At 35.3% G+C, this 17,907-nt stretch overlaps 1 protein-coding gene across 5 annotated transcripts; it reads right to left on the bottom strand.

The window, feature by feature from the left end:
• Positions 1-1,434: 1,434 nt before the first annotated feature.
• Positions 1,435-17,575, bottom strand: LOC109854963 (casein kinase I-like). Of its 5 annotated transcripts, XR_002250253.1 has the most exons (10): positions 16,996-17,575; positions 16,558-16,668; positions 15,884-16,032; positions 14,779-14,975; positions 14,505-14,707; positions 14,133-14,394; positions 13,374-13,522; positions 6,883-6,973; positions 4,986-5,133; positions 3,343-4,127 (listed from the first exon to the last, which is right to left on the bottom strand). XR_002250253.1 is itself a non-coding variant. In XM_020428625.1 (9 exons), the coding sequence occupies exons 1-9, from the start codon at positions 17,069-17,071 to the stop codon at positions 3,345-3,347; spliced, it is 1,329 nt and encodes a 442-aa protein (XP_020284214.1). In that variant the 5' UTR covers positions 17,072-17,575; the 3' UTR covers positions 1,435-3,344. The 5 variants fall into 5 exon arrangements, 4 of the variants coding, with proteins under 4 accessions (XP_020284214.1, XP_020284215.1, XP_020284217.1 ...); XM_020428625.1 differs by lacking the exon at positions 4,986-5,133 and having other exon boundaries at positions 1,435-3,435; XM_020428626.1 differs by lacking the exon at positions 4,986-5,133 and having other exon boundaries at positions 1,435-3,431.
• Positions 17,576-17,907: the final 332 nt, after the last annotated feature.

Here is a 17,907-nt window from a genome sequence, read left to right as displayed (position 1 = left end):
TATATATATATATATATACTTGTTATCACGTTTTCTTTTTTTCCATTTTGCTATATGCGATTGCATCATACAATATATCGTACAAAAGACATAGGAAGAGAACCAAAAAGCGGGTAGGGCAAAAAAAAAAAGAAGACGAAGATGATGAGGCGGGAACGGATGAACTTTATTGATCATTAACTAAGAGAAAATAATCGATCTTCTCTTTTTTTAACCTCACGACGAAAATTTTGGAGTTTTTTTGTCTCTCGCAAATATATAAAAGTAATTCGGAAAAATTGCTCGATTATTCTCCGACAAAAAAACTCAAGTTGCATTATGAGAAATTTTTATATGAAATAAATAATATAAATACAATCGCGTTTGACGCTAAATTTTAAACTGAGGATACAAAATTATTTTTTTGTTTTTTATAAAATGCAATACGATGAAACATTTTTCCTTGATATTTTTCTCTCTATGCACAAGAACTTTAATCACTTTCCTTCCCCATCATTCTTCTCCTCTTCCTCCTCGTATTCGTGCACACATTTCGTATGTAATCGGCATACAAGACACACACATACAAAAGTACTCCTACAAACACGTCACATGCATACAGTAGTGCAGTGATTCTCAAACTATTTTGACTTGTGTAGCGCACAAAAACAATTCTTCTGACACAATACATACACACACACACACACACGCTTCGTTTAAAGAATTAAAGAAATAACATATTTATACCTATGATTTTTTACTATGAATTAAAAATAACTTAGAGTTCAAGCAATAAATCTCTATACAAATAGGTGTTTTGTTCATTTTTAAAATATACTTTCTTAATATTTTCACGGCACTACGTTTGAGAATCACCGCATTGATATAACGACGAAGCTTCGATACCGTTCACTGATGATCAATTGTTTTTGGTACGTATTCACACGAAGTACAATACACATTGTCAGTGATACATTTTCCGAAAAGAAAGGAAGAAAACGACAATAAAACGAAAGATCGGTGAACAGAATCGAGCGCTTATTAAATTGTTTATCCACACGATCTCAGGGTTGGTATTGTTACCGTACAAAAGGAAAGGGGTTTATGTCACAGGGCAAGGAGAGGTCACACACATTATGTAATTTGTTACATTTAACTCGCAGTTTTCATACTCTCCGCACGTAAGACTCACGTTACACCGATCGACACTGAATCGTTCCGCGAAGGAAAAGAGAAAAAAGTTTCCTTTTTGCGCGTCCTGTTCTCTTTGATTAAAGAAACTTCTTTCTTTTTTTTTCGCAGAGGGATTCAGTGTCAGGTGATGTACTTCTCTCCTTGGAGCACGGTTAACGATAACCGCGTTTATAATATACATCACACGTGACGCACCACTTGTACAGTACGGCCGATCGATACTGATGAAACAGAAACGTTCGGAGTCTCGCAATCGTCTTGTTTCTCCTTACCACCTAGCACAACCGAACGAATTATCCCTAAAACTAAACGTTACTCCCCCGTCTCCTCCTTGCGCGCCTGTTGTACTACGTTCTGTATGATCGTTTAACTAGAGCTTTTTTTGTTTTTAGATAAGAAACGACTTGACATGCCGTCGTATCGTATCGCAAATCGGCCCGAGAATAGAGCGTTTCGAGAGCTTCCTAAAACCGATCGATCTACTTGTGTATCCAAACCGTTTCGAACGTACCTTCAAGAGAATAACAAAACGATTAAACATACGATCTCGATTAATTCGAACATTCAACATTTTCAACACCAACGCGAACAGAAACGTTCCCGAAAGCTATATTTATCGTTAGTTCAACCGGAACAACGACGAACCGAGTTTGAGGTACGAACATGGGCGACGCCAAACACACGTTTTCTAGCAAAATTTGTAATTGCGATCGTGAGATTTTTTCCACGATCGCGCTTAATTCTCTGGACACTAACACGGAGCTATATCTTCCATTGAAAATGTAATTTATGTTGCTCTGGGCGAACAACTCCCGCGAATACAGCTTTATATACTGGATAGCTGCTCAGTCACCGATGTGTTCGATCTATGTACACGTAATCTATACGAAGGAATATCCTACATTTATACAAATGTATCGAGAATATAATCGCGCGATATTGGATCAACTCTCGCATGGCTGTCTCGCGAAACGCGAAATCATTTTCAGTAACGACCGATTATACAAATTATGAGTGATTATCACAAATAATCTTAGAAAAAAGCAACAATTAAACTCTTTTTTTTAAGAACAAATTTGCACCCGAATGAAATACGTGATATCTATTGAATAGAAGTTTATGATATATATTACATTTTTAATATTAGTTTCTTCTCTTTTTATAATGTTTACTCAGCTTCAATTGTTGTCTAAAAGAAGCTGCCTTCGAGAAACAATTAAAAATACTACTAAACTCGGCAAATCGAATATTACTCTTATTTATGTGCATACGTACACGCAAATGAATTTGTAGGAATTTAAATTAAAAGAAAGCAAAACTAGCTATAGTACAACCAACTTGCCGCAAAAACAGTGAAAATTCAACGGTCTCTCAAAATTTATATTTAATGAACAACTGCGAGAATCCATCATCGAAATCGCGTACTGTACATTTGCGATTCGTCCCAAAAATAAAACGATCACAATTGCGATTTTTTTGTTTTTTTTGTTGTTTTTTTTTTTTTTTTTGTAATCATCTTACACATGTAAGGATCTCGACGATTTGAACATCGTCATCTTCTTCGTCAACGCCAAAGGTGGAGCACGTTTTTCGAGACAAGACTCACTAGTCGTGAGAAAGGGAAAGATAATGAGATAGGAAAGAAAAGAAAGGAAGAAGATAAAGAGATCTGGAAATATCCTGGTCTTGACTTGCGTGAGTGTAAATTCCGCTTGCAAATCTTATGACGAAAACTGTTAGTTCTTGGGTTGCTAAAATGATCAGCCGCTAGATCTGCTGCTGCATTTCACCACTGTGTATTCGCGCACATCTTGTCTCTTCAACATATCCGTCAGAACAAACGACGGTTCTTTCGTTTATCCGTTTTCCACTCGAAGACAGTTGCTTTCGTTAGTTTTTTGTAATATCCACCGAGGACGTTCTATAACAAACACCACTGTCACGCACTCGACAAACGTTGTGTAACCGACGTCTCCGCCGATTTTTTTGTGTGTTGCACAAAACGTTGCGTTGCATCGTGTCACCGATTGCCAAATACTCGTGCGATATCACGCGCGAGACGTTCACTTCCGGCTCGCGACAGAAGGCAACACGACATCGTCGTATCGGTGGCGACAATCGTTGGTCGTCGCTCCGGACGAACGATCTTGGACACGAGGCTGACGATCCCGCTAGTGCTGATGCTGATTCACTTGTTGTGTTGCACGCTTGCCCGCCTGACCATCAGAGTGGGTGGTGCGATTGCCGTCGCATTGGCGCTTCCAAAAAAAGACACACAAAACAGCGACATTAGCGCGCCACCGTCTTCATCACATAAACGAGCTAAAGGTTCTCTCTTTTATTCCCTTTTTTCCGGCGTTCCTTCTCTCAGTTGTTACGTCCAACCACCCCAGCTTCACGTCTCGGTCCAGCTTTTTGTTTGTTTTCCATGTGACAAAAAGAGATCAAATAATCTAATCGACAATAATCTAATTTAATTGAAATTTTAATTATTATTCTCCATGATAAAAATCAGTATTGTTCTAGCAAAGATATCAATAATTTTCTATGTACAAAATTTTGCTAGAATTTTTGAAATTTATGTTATATATATCTAATAATATACGTAAAGGTAATTTTTTTAAGTATATATCTCTTCGACAAATAGAGTCGACTATTAAATAATAACGTACAAATTCAACTATTCTATGTTTCGTCTGATTACGAAGATAAAAATACTGCAAAAGTTATCGTTATTTTTTGTTACATGTAATGACGATTATATAAATATATTGACAATGTCGAGAAGCTTGTGAAGAGAGACGAACTCAGAGAGAAGGCTCGCACGACGTAAGTTTTTTCCCTGTGATCAGAGCTTTTCACGATCGGCGTCCTCTACCGTGGCACAGGAGAGAATTTCGCCCCCTCTTTGCCTACTTTTGTCATTTAGAATTAGTGCGATAGCTTTCGGTTACCTGAAAAAAGTCAACGAAAGAACATAAAGCGGAAATTCGGTTAAGTTATTTCGATACCAAATAATTTTGGGTGTGTCTATAACTTTCTCTCATAAATAACATATAGAAAATTGATATGTGTATATATTATATGTATGTAAATATATATTATGTATATAATATAAATTGTACTTTTAGTAATTTCGAGCGTTGAAACGTGCATATTTTACATGCACAATTATTTCAAGGGATGCCCGGCACACATTAAATCGGAAAATACAAGAAATGTGTACAATAGAGAGATATACAGAAAAAACAATTGTTTTTTGGACAAAAATAATAACATAAAAAGTGACAATAATCATTTTTTATTATAATTAAATATGTAGCCGTAAATGTGCTACATGTATATATATTTTCTTCTTTTATATACAACTTTTATATAATTATACATTGACAGAATATTAAACCGAGTTCAAACTAATCAGACAAAATTTATTCAGAAGAAAAACTTGTCTGATAGAAATAATTTCAAGAATAAACACATGTATGACTACTGTTTTAGTAAGTAAAGTGTATTAACGAGAACTGGGTAAGCTCGCGAGAAAATGAAATAAAGTCAGTGCAGATGCGAGCCAAAACATAGGTTATACGAATGTGTTTTTTATTGAATAAATAATATCTGACATGTGTGTGTTGAATATAAAATCCGAACCTAACCGGATTTTATGTTCAATAAAAAAAATACACACATATAATCTGTGTTTTAAATCGCATCTGCTTTGATACTCTTTATTAACGAGTATATGACGGCAATAATGTACTCAGCTTTATAGATCAAGTTTATGTTTTAAGATCTAAAGTGGATTAACCAGTTACCAAGTATAGAGTTGTGCAATAGCCAGCTGGTCGTTCGGTTATTCTATGAATCGTTATGGTCTTATTGCTATATACGCCTTAGCACTACAAGTTTTGAAAGGCAAATGTGAACGTCCTCTTTCCTCTCTCGCGAAGAAAATATTGTGTCCTAGAAAATATCGTAGTTGAAGGATATGGTGAAATTTTACGATTTCAATTTTGTTTCGAGATTAGTCAACTTTTACTTTACGTGTTACAGTTTTTTTTTTGTTTTTTTTTTTTTACACAGACTTCAATATTCGGGCATCCCCATAACTTAAAGTGCATTATACATTAGATTTGAATCTCTAACGATTCCAACAAAGAGAATTATTAAAAATTGTTTTCATTAATATATCACATGCGATAGTCTCCAAAAATTTGTAGCCGAGGCTATCACAAACTACAGCAGTTATAGAGATATATCTATCATTTTATAAAATTATATCTTGTGTTGTAAAAATTATAATTAGATTGTTATATAACCGTGTTCTAATATAAATTTATGAAAAAATAATTATCGTGAGAGTGCATTTGATAGCAAGCAATAGTAACATTTGATCTTCATTTGGAGAGAATGTTTGTAATTCTTTGTAATTCTTTTCTGACCGAGTATGAACATTCATGATGTACTCTTCCATTTATTCTTTTCTCTCTTTTTGTTTTATTATTATTACTGACATAATTTATAAGATCTTATTATTATAGATGTTATTATTAACGATATATATTTAGAATCAACAATTTGAAAATGACAAAATAATGAGAAAAAAAATAAAAGTAAAAAGTCAATAATAAAGATTTAATTGTACAAAGATATGTCAGAAGAAATTGTTTTATCAAAATTATTGAAGAATATATATTGCTATTGCGACAATAATAAGACATCTTAAAATACAAATCGAGAATTCTTTCCAAATGACAAAATGTATTCCTCCATCCAACCCCTCCTCTTTTCCCGACTCTTCTCCCGAATTAATAACAATAATACATAATTAGAGAACCATGCCACGGTATTGCGACACCATCTTCCTGCCAAAACTTAAGCGTTTATATAATATTTATTGATCAACAATAAACAGATACGATGATGTATCTAATAATGATGTATTAAAAACAGAAAAGATTATATATTCAATTAGCAAAACTGCAGCTAAGTGCTGATTTGAAGCCTAATCGTATAAAAGACTAAATAGATACATATTATACAATCAACGCATAAATCATGATCTAATGTTTGCACAAATGTAAAAAAAAAAATTGCAATCAAAATTGAATTATTGCGCAATGAATAATAAGTCCCCGTGAGAATGTGACAGTAGAAAAATATCGCGATATCATACTATTTTATTAAAATATTGCAAACTTTCATACCACATCATATCACACCGCTACTATAAATGCTTGACATATAAACAGAATAGTAAATAGAATTGGAAACAGGCTTATATAGAATGCAACTTTCCCCCAAATGTGCAACTTTCATGCAACCTTTAAAGACGAGTATAACAGGCTCTAAACTTATCGACACAAAAAAAATTACGATTATAAATATACATATATATGCACGCAAGGTGATTTTAAAAAAGTATTTTGTTCAATTATAGGAACTTAATTAAAAACTGATATTGACATTTTCTATAAAAAAAAAAATTTGAAACCACATTGGCTAACAAAATTTTTTGCAGGTGTTTTTGTCTATCTAAACGAATTTTTATACAAAATTTTTTATATAAAACTGTGTGTGCGCTGTGAAATAAATGTTGTGGAAACAACTTGTTATTTTATTATAAAATTTTGTAAATACGACACCTGTAGATCTGAATAGAGCAAGTTATACTCATTGTGTTCAGTCGTTCTGTATCATGTAGCAACTCACTTGGACTTGGGCTGCATTTCCGCTGCATTGGCTAGAAGCGCATCTCTACGGGTCAACCGCATACTGACCCTCCGTTCTTGGCCACCCGATGCTGAAAGAGAGGATTAGAAAAAACATAATGCATGAAAAATCGCAAAAAAATTCAGCCAACAATCCTACGTGTTTTTGCGTCGTCACTCGCTGCCACCTCTGCCCATTTTGTGTGGAATTAGCTCTTTAATCACCACGTTTATACATGTAAATTAAAACAAAACTCTCTATTGCCTTTCTCGATTTACAGCAGGATTCAAAGGCTTGTATACAAATTCCAAAGCAGTTATAAGGAAATAGGCAAATGTTCGTTCAATAAACAATGTTTTTGTTTTCAAAACTCGAGACTCCCGTGAGATTCGCCGATAACAATTGGTTTTTTTTGGTCAGTACATTCAATCGTGCAAGTAGTTTGCTCGAGAAAAAAAAGAGGTATAGGAAAAACAGTAGACAAAGAACACTCGTTACATTGCAAAGCACACGTTTGTCAATTATTACAGTACATATGTGTGTATTATACCCACCATGTGTCAACCTGTAATTTAGAGCTTTTAACTTCGGGACGCTCATGTATGGCCCCATAAACCGTAAAACTCATTGCGCACCTTAGTCCGAATAACTATTGCAGACTTACAAAAGTTACTAATCTCAGCTTTCGCGTATATATCTATCTATATCTCTTCTTACTAATTGAAATATTTCTCTAATGTTTTAATTGAAACGATTCTGATAAAATATATATATTATTCTTTATATAAATGAGTTTTATATAAAAGTAATATATATATTTTTTTATATTTTTAATACATAAATTATATACTTAACAAATATAGAAAAGAAAAAAAATTATTACATACTAGATAAGTTAAGATAAGTTTTGTCTATGATTGCGCTAATATCTGAAAACACATTTACTTCAATATAACTAATAAAACAATTTAGTTTTATAATTGTTAGTTTTAATAATTTTATAATTGTTAAATTTATTTTTTAATTACAAGTTTTTATTCAAATAAAATATATTTTATCATTTTTCCTTAGATAGATTTCTTGAAAGAACGATAAGAATAAACGAGATAATTATGTGTAGGATATACTCATCAGGTTGATGCGTCAACAATAATCACACATGTTCTGTAATCAATATCGTTTTCTGCAAATGACTCATCAACCAGACGACACGGGAACGTAGTCTTTCACTCTTGGCAATTGAAATGGAAAAATTAATAATTACAATAAAACAAGAAAAAAAAACCAAAAAACGAAGTGTATGCGAAAATGTTTGGAAACAAGGAAATGCGATGTACACTTCTATAGGAATAACGTGACAAAACGCACAAAAGTAGCCAAAAAGTAGACTTTCCCTTTTTTCTTTTTCTTTTGCCAACACATTATGAGAGAGAATCATAACTTTTTTTCTTTTTTTTGGGCGGTGGGTTTTTCCATTCAAGCCAAGTGAGAAACAATTTTGACAAGGATAATCGACAATATCGTGTGGTGAGATAAATAAAAAACAGACCAGTCCTTGAATGGAAAAACATTTATTTGCTACTTTCTCTTCATTATCATTATCATTATCATCATTATCAATAAAAAACAGCTTGATTACAAATAGATATACGATATATGAAGACTCCATGAGAACGAGAGTGAGCAAAAACGAAAAGATTGGACGATTCAACAACGATGCCCGTGAGATGATTCTAGTGCGTAGGAAGAAGTTGGGCAGTGTCGTTGCAAGATATGTATATCTCGCGACAAACGATAAAATCTCATTTGTAATTGTGTCATCTAGAATGGTAAGACCGAATCATCCTTCGAGTTACGTATAATGATCGCGGATAAGTAGCAAACTAGATTTTTATCTTCTCTATCTAAGCTTTGGTAACTTTTCCACATCTCTTAACGCTCCCTTGTGGCACACGCATGAAAAAAAAAAAAAAAATACATCAAGTTCTATTAAATTGCGAGAAGCCATTGATTCCATCGGACTACTTCTTCCATTTCACCAGAATGTATCGATAAACGTAATGCAAAGACTAATAAGAAGAATGTGCGTGCGCGCGTGCGTATATATATATATTTATATATATATACACACACACACACACGCACACATCTTTGCGGGGAGTACAATTGATTAAATGATGAGAATGTCAATGATTAAAATAAAGGAACACATCATCTTTTCTTGAAAACGCTAATTATAAACTAACAACGCGTTTGCAATCATTACGATCAATCAAAACAAATGACGCGATAATTTCATATCTGCGATATAACGAACGCAGTAACGTTTTTTCATGTTTAATTTGCCAGCAAATAGTGTTTCACGCTTCAAATGTGCTTAATGACAGCAATAAGTTATTTGAGATTCAATGTTCGAGTGCGGTAAAAAAATCAGTCGACTTGAGTTCGAATTAATTACTATGAAAATAACAGTCTTTAAATTACTTTTTTGTTCTTTGTATGTGGAGAGACTGTGTGCACAGTATTACCTCGATAAGAGTTCAGAATTTTTCTCGATTGCAATTTATCGACTTTATCCCACTTGATTACTTTATTTCTCTTTTTCTCTGTTTTTCTCTCTCAAAACGGTTCCAAACTCGAAAATTCTTATCGGTATATTACTGTACACATGAGACCGTTAAAAAAGTGGTCGCAGTTATAAATTTCTATTTTATATGCGATAACATGTGTAAGAAACGGATGTTTAAACAAATTAATGTTTAATAAACAATTTGTTCACATAGCATTATTATATGCCTTTGGAACAATGCAAAATCGACATAAAGATCTCAGTTAAGATTTTTATCATACTAAATCTACAAATATATAATATGTATATAAATATAAAATATAAAACAGAGAGAAGAACGCGTCAACTAATCAAAACTTTCTCGAGAGGAACTGTTGTGAAACTGTTAATTGATGTTTTTTTATGTTTGCTTGTGTAGCATCCGTAGACATACATTTTATAATAAATGTTACGTTTCATAAAAAATAATATTGCACACACACACGCGCAATATTATGCTTTAGAAATATGTAAATTTATCAATAACTTGAAATTCATGTTACTTTATGAAAATAAAATAACACCTTTTTGTGTATGTATAACATTGTTAATTTTTTATTTTTATATTATGAGATATTATAATTACAAGAAATGACGTTAATTGTATGTATTAAGAAAAGAAAACAAAAGAAGTTGGAGAGCAAACCAAAAATATAAAATACTACAGAGAAAAATGATATCTACGGTGCCGTAAACAAGCTTTGAAATATTTTCTGGTAGTTTTCAGTCTATTAATTTTCGGTCAGTCTAAATTAATTGAAAAATCTTCGAGGCAAGATTATAAATACGTTATACGAAATACTTAAAGCCATACATTCTTACGTTTTATAAATTATTACGTCATTTATAAACTGCGCCGAGCGCAATCCTTACTTGCTGTTTTCCTACAAATGAATTGATTTTGTCAGACGATAAAAGATCGCCGCATAAGAAAGAACACTCTCTGATAAAAATTATGCGGAAAGAAATATTCTCCGATAGTAGAAAGTGTATCCCGTGCGTCTGTAGAATATATTATAATATGCAAAAACAAAACTAAATTTACGTATAGCAACAAAACCGTGTATCATAAAACAAATCACCAATAGAAAAACACTCTTAATGTGTATACAATCCTGACAATCACTTATTAAATTAAATAATATTAAAATAATTTTAAGATAAACTTCAAGTTATACAAGTTTTCTTTTTCTTTTTTTCCACGTTCACGATTGTGATTGCGCATGCAGTTGTTCAATAACCATGTACGTACGCATGTAAATGTATATATATTATATAATTGATTAATATATGTTAATTGCTGTGATTTGGTATGTGAGTGCTTATCAACCGCTATGATAATACAAAACCTAAACAGTACAAAACAAACTTGATCTCATCATCGTCATATACGTCATATATGACAAGAGCGGGCGACGTCAGAGATCTAGCGACGCGCTTCTCAAAACCTAATGAGTGCATGAGGCCACGGGTATACAAGATTCATCAAGTTCAATACATGTTTACGCGTACATTATATATATATGTATATATGTGTGTGTGTGTGTGTGTGTGTGCAATAGGAAAAAAATACGACTCGTATTCGAGGCCACATGTCGAACGTTATAACTTAATTCAATTGCTCTCAATCGAAGATTTTTTTAAGGCAATTTTATTATTTGTTCGCATACAACCATCCAAGATTTCAATGTGATTAGTCGTTCGATATTTCGGCAGTGTAGAAAATACAAATATCTCAGAGATATTATTATATAGTGAGAGATATTATATAATATGAGATATTATTATATAGTATTAGATATTATTTTATAGTATCCTATGAAAATATACTCCCAAAAATATAGGTAAGAAAACTATTTGTGTAAAAATCGCGTTTTTAATTAAAAAAATATCTTTTTTAATTAAAAATATATCTCAGAGTTTCTACCCATCGAAATCTTGGTGTGTGTGTGTGATTTCTGTATATTTTTCTCGAGAACATAATGTGTGTGTGTGTGACAGAGAGAGAGAGAGAGAGAGAGAGAGAGAGAGAGAGAGAGAGAGAGAGAGAGAGAGAGAGAGATCGCTTGGTACGTGATGTAAGAGGATGCATTGTTTAACGATCGAGGATCCCAGCAGGGTCAGTTCGTCCTTTAAATGCAAATGCAAACGAAAATGTCGAAGAGGATACCTTTGAGAATGTCGAAATTACCCTGCGGTTTACTACGCGTCAGAGAATCGCTTGAATTTCTGCCTTGACTCGGAGCATCCAAGTCTCCGGCTATCCATTTTAAGTAACATTCACGCTTCTCTGCGTCTACGTCGATCTTCTCCAGAGATTGTAAACCGTCCGTATGACCCACGTGCTGTAGATTCTGTAAGTACAGTCTGCCAAGTTGGCTGAAGGAATATCCGATTTCCATACTGTCTTTGTTGCCGCTCACGGTCTCCTGCGTGGCAACGCTCGCAACGGGATCCAAGAGTCTTGATTGCACTAGTTCGGCAGTGTTGGCAAGACTGTCGGATTGCACCGATGACTCGCTAGCATCTGAATTACTTTGTCTTGTATTCTTCTCCGTGGTATTTGCGTCTGAAGGATTATTCGAACCTTCGGTTACATAAAACGTAGTTTTCTCGAGTCGCGCGTCTTTGAGACTGTTGTTAACAGCAAAATTCGGCATAAAATTAGTGTCTACTTCATTGAAAGAACCGAGATTGAATTGAGCGGGAGCACGATCAGCCAGCACACTTGGCCTTTCGTCAAAAAAATCAACGACTTTGTGGCGTCTCTGTAAAAAATATTCACACTTCTTCTGATCGGTCTGAAGATAGTGGCTGTTAATCGGCTGTTCCTCCTGTTTCAGGTGGTCTTGGCGCTTCACGCGCTCCCTGGGTAAAAAATGCAAACTTTTGCCGACTCGTTGGAAGAAGTTAGGTCGCTTGCGAGTCTTGCTCGTCGTTTCAACCGTTTTCTTTGTTATCTTTTGCGTGGAATCGAGACTTCTTTGTTTATCGTGGAATAGGGTCTTCGTCCGTTCTTCGGGCAGAAGATCCAAACTTTTGCAGTCTGTGGCGTGAAGATCGATACTTCTCTCAAGCGATTCCAAGCTCCTGTGCGTCTTTTCCTTGTTGCGGAAAGAAAAGTTTCTGCGCTTGTTAACAGAAGTATCTTGCAACAACTCGCTACTAGTTTTCTTAAAGATCTCGCCTTCCTTCTCGAGAAACTCCACGTTTCCCGAGTCGCGACGCATCTCGTACGCCATAGTGAGACGTCGCACGCTACCGATTGTGGAACGGAGCATTTTATCGTTGTCGTAGTCGGCGTAACTTTCTTTCTTGTCCGGACCGCCAAAGCAGTTCATTGTACCGCCCGAGGTTGCCGCGACTTTATCCGCATTATCTATCTTTCGTCGAGCGTAATTCGAGCTACCTGTCCCTAAATCCTCGAACATCAAGACTTCGCGATCTACGTCTTTCTCAGTTTTATGCCCATGAAAAAAATAACTCTGCTTATCGAGCTGACGGGACGCCGTATTCGGGCTCCTCTCGCGCGTTCTACTCACCGTCGGTTGGTAATGATCGCGCGACGCAGTCATAGGATTTAACTCCGTGGTAGTACGACCTAACTCACGACTACGTCCTAAATTAAGACTGGTCAGGTCTAGAGAAGCGGCCGCGTCCGACAATAGCTGCGGCAACACCGCCCTACTACCCGCAGTAGTTGACTTGAATGTACTGAATTGACATGGATTTGCCACACGTGTCGCGGTGGCGGTGACGGTCTCATTGCCACTAGGCGTAGGCTGCTGCGAGTGTCCGACTTGCACATTACGTTGTGTTTTTCGCTCGGCAATAGCGAAATTCTGTTGGCTCGCGCAGAATTGTTGGTAGAATTGTATTTTACCTTGAAGATCATTCTTGTCCTGATTGTCCTGGTCGCCACGGGTCTCCATCTCACGTTTTTGCCGGATCGCTCGTAGACTAGCATTCGGTCCAAGCGTTGGGCCTACCGTCGCTACAGACGCGTTCGGCAAACACTGCCGTGTATAGGGCCTAAAAAGATATATGCAGAGGGAAATATTGATATTGACGTTGTCAATAATCAAAAATATAACAAACAAAACGTAGTATACTACAATGAAATTTTTGTAAATTTAAATTATCTATTCATATTTACATATGTATTAAAAAAGAAACAAACATAAGACTATTGATAATGCTACAGTAGTTTTTTTGTCTGTATTTAACTATTTATTTTAATATCTTAAAAAAATAGCGCATTATTTCTTGTGTAGTTTTTTTATTGGCAATTGAGTTTGCATGTTAAATGAAACATATTATCAGAATCAATCAGATTGGCATTTGAATAAAAAACGACTAATTAAAAGTAGATATTAGATTGAGTTTTTCCAAGTAAGAAAGGATTGAGTACTGAAGACTACGACAGTCTATAAATTGTTGTTTTTTATTCGTTTTGTCGGAGGCGGCCGCGTTTCCTTGATTCATTGCCCTAGTCGTCAAAAATAGAGTGCGCTTATGAGTAATGAAATGATTGTGCTATTTATAAATACATAAAAAGATCTTGTAAGTACAATCAGGCCGCCCAATTCACATATCGAGATATCGTCTCAAAACGTAAGCTAATATTTTTAAAGCTACGGACCTTGATCGGTGCTCCTGATCGTTATTGGTCCCAGAAGGTAGCGCCGCGTTAGACGGCTGCGAGTGCATAGGCGTTTGCTGCGCAGATGGTAACGTTGGTTGTCTCGCATTACCAAACTTTAGCATATTCCAGTCGAAGACGTAATCATACGTAAAGCCCTGGCCGTGAAACAACGTTCGGAAAAGCTGTCGGAGATGCGAGTAATCCGGTCTTTCCTCGAAACGCAAGTCCCGACAATACCTTAGATACGACGAAAACTCTACTGCAATAATTAATAAAATGTTCACTATAACGTTTTAAAAACAAAGATGTGATAAAAATTTATTATATAAAAAAGTAACACTATTTGATAAACACTGCGAAGAAACTTACGAGGATAACCTTTGCATAGTTCTTCCACAGGAGTCGACATTTTTTTTTCCGAAATACGTTCGTACTTTTGTCTCTTAGTCGCCGCTTTCAACCCTTGCCAAGGTAAACTACCTCTGTTGAAATACATGAGAACATATCCCAGAGATTCAAGATCGTCTCGCCGTGACTGTTCAATTCCCAGATGTGTGTTTATACTCGCGTATCTATTTTTATAATTAATTAGAACACATATCTTACATTGATATTTAACTAATATATAATGAAATATGCTGACCTAGCTGTCCCTGTTAAATTTTTGTTCTCTCGATAGGGTATGTGTTTGTGTGTGCGGCCATCGCGATACTTTTTGGCTAATCCAAAATCTATAATGTAGACGAGATTTCCCTTTTTTCCGAGACCCATCAAAAAGTTGTCCGGCTTTATATCACGATGAATAAAGTTGCGACTATGAATGTAATCTGTTCTACTTATCTGTAGAATAGAGAAGTTAAAGCACTGTTATTATAACTGTACGCTGCAATTTCATGTATTATGCACATGTTTTATGCTTCAAAGATCACATGCAGAGATACAAATAAACAGTTTATTTCGTATTTTACTCATAATTGCACATTTATACATTGCATACTGCTTTCTAAGTTGATAAGAGAGAGAATACATATGTATCTATTTTATGTGTGTGTAATATATTATATATAAATTGTTTTTTAATTTCTCTCCTAAAGTATTTATACATATTTGCGGATTTTTTTTTATAAATTTAATTAATACATTTAATCTTATTTTATTAAGTTGTTTTTCTTTATCTGCATACACATACATCTGTACAATAGATCTTCAATAACTGTTTAATACATTAAGTAATACCTTGAGAAAAACATGTACTTATCAGAAGAACACATAAATGATGCTTGCAAAACATTGAATAAAATACACAAACTTCCTTAATAAAGTAACAGATACTTGAATGTAATCATAACATGAACTTTGAACACAAGACATCTGTGCTTTGAAGAATTCTCTGCACCACTACACTGAAGTAGTTCTATATCAGAATAATAAGATGGAAGTTATCTGTTTTGCCTGTTATCTCAGAATATACCCATAAATGTATACATAAATAGAATAAAACTGTTTGTATAAGAGAAAATAAAAAGCACAAAAACTTGATAAGAATTTTCATAAAATAATATATAAATAATATATAACTTATCTCCAAAACTAAATAACAATTTATAAAAAATATAGTCTACTCTAACAATACACACAGTTTACTTCATACAGTTAACTGTCTTATAATTGATATAAAATAACTAGCAGTTTATATCACTTGTATCTATATGTGCAACAAATGTTTGTAAGAAAACAATGCTATTTACCAATTGATCTGCAAGGAGTAGAACTGTTTTCAGAGTAAAACGTCTTGAACAAAAATTAAATAGATCCTCTAACGATGGGCCAAGTAATTCCATTACCATTACATTGTAATCACCCTCCGAACCACACCATTTTATAGTTGGTATTCCAACTGCAATATTAAAAACAAGATTAAATTTTTATAGCTTTTGTGTGATGAATAAATAAAACATTCTTGAAAATTACAACTGAGAAATGAATATTCTACTAAAAAAAAAACTGTTGTTAGTAAAACCAAAATCACATATTTTTCACTGTTGTTTAACTGTTGAGATATTGAAACAACTTGTTACATGTGTATAATTGTTTTCTTGCAATATTTAATTTTGATCATAAATATTATATAAATATTCTAGTAAAAGTATTAAGATTTTTATCTCTATTCAATACTTAAATATTTGTTAATTAAAATTTAAGTATTATCAAGTTGTTGATGTTTTGTTTTTCCTGAGTTTAAATCACAAAAACAAGCAGCAAAATTAGCAGATATCAAAGATACAAAGTACGCTACTTCATATAGTGTGTGAAAGAAAAGATATTGGATCAGCTGTCTAACAAATGAGAACACTTCTGATAGCTTTCAGTATAGAATAAACATACTGTGAATTAATACATACAGAAATATTGATTTACTTACCACCTCCTTGCATCATTTTGTAAAACTTTGACTCTATGTGTAACTGTGGATGCCTTGTCTTTATGCATTCTAGTTTGATAGCAACCTCCTCACCAGTTGAGATATTAGTACCTGCAAATAAAGAAAAAGATTCAAGATGCCTGTTTATATACACTTGCATGACCTGACGTGAAATAGATTTGAAAAAAAGAGCAAGGGGACAAAGAAAAGAAGAAAAAGCAAAAGAAAATAAGAAGAAAAGATGAGACAACAGAATGGGAAAAGTGGGAACATAAAGGAAGACGATGTGCTTTCGTGCGTGGAACACACGAAATCCACTGTACACGGACGAGGGAGAGAGGTGCAAGGAGGAAAAGAAAGGGATGGGAGGGGGAGAGAGTGCGGCATCGAGTATATGGCCACAGAGCCGAGGAACTCGTTAGCACGGGAGGAGTTTACCTAGGTAAATGTCGCCGAAGGAGCCGCTCCCGATCTTCCGTCCTAGCCGGTACTTGTTACCAACACGCAGCTCCATCGTACACGAGCCCGCGCGAGATGCGCTTTCGTTAACGCGGATATCACAATCGCGGCGACAGCGGCGAGGCGACTACTAATGCACACACGCACGCACACCAACACCTAGCGGAGGCAGCGCGGAACAAGCAGCTGACCCGATGTTGAGCGTGGAAGTAGATGGGACGCGTTCGCGACTGCACGAGACCGAATCCAGAGCTTGGTTCACTCGCGCTTGTTACAGGCACAACGGTACTACCTCCATGCTCGTCGTACAGGAACTCCGAACGATCAATCTCGAACCTACGGACATTTCTTCGTGGCTAGTCCCGATGAACAGAATAGCGAACCTCGTTGCGATGGCGGTCGTGCTGATGGCGGGTGGCGCTGCGCTCGCTCGCTCGCTCTCTCGCTCTCTCTCACTTACGTTAAGTCGTCGTCGCCGCTTTTGCCCGTAGTTGACAGCGCTGTCGCTAAACAAGCAGCAATAATAGTAGTGGCGCGATAAATGCCGAGCGCACACGGACGGCGGTTCTTGCTTGTGTGCGTACCCCTACCATCTCTCGGTGCTTTTGGTGCTGGCCGGTTCGATCTTTCAACACTGCACCTGTGTGAATTCTTGCACTTTTCTTACACTTGTGCGCATTCTTTTGTTCTATACTGCGTTCAATTTGAGAAGAAAATTTTACTGCGCATAGGGGAAGAAAAGCGGGCAAAGTAGGAATAGCGTTGCGTGCGGGATTGGTGGAACACTTGCTGACAGCCAATGGCTGTGGAGTAAGGAGACTTTATAGTAGGGGAGATGCGCAAAACGGACGAGTTCCGGTTTCTTTTCTCAAATTGAATAGTTCAGAACTA

The sequence above is a fragment of the Pseudomyrmex gracilis genome, unplaced genomic scaffold (genome assembly GCF_002006095.1).
Source record: "Pseudomyrmex gracilis isolate BER0280 unplaced genomic scaffold, ASM200609v1 scaffold_76, whole genome shotgun sequence".
NCBI classification, from domain to species: Eukaryota; Metazoa; Arthropoda; class Insecta; order Hymenoptera; family Formicidae; genus Pseudomyrmex; species Pseudomyrmex gracilis.
This window is presented reverse-complemented; position numbering and strand designations above follow the sequence as displayed.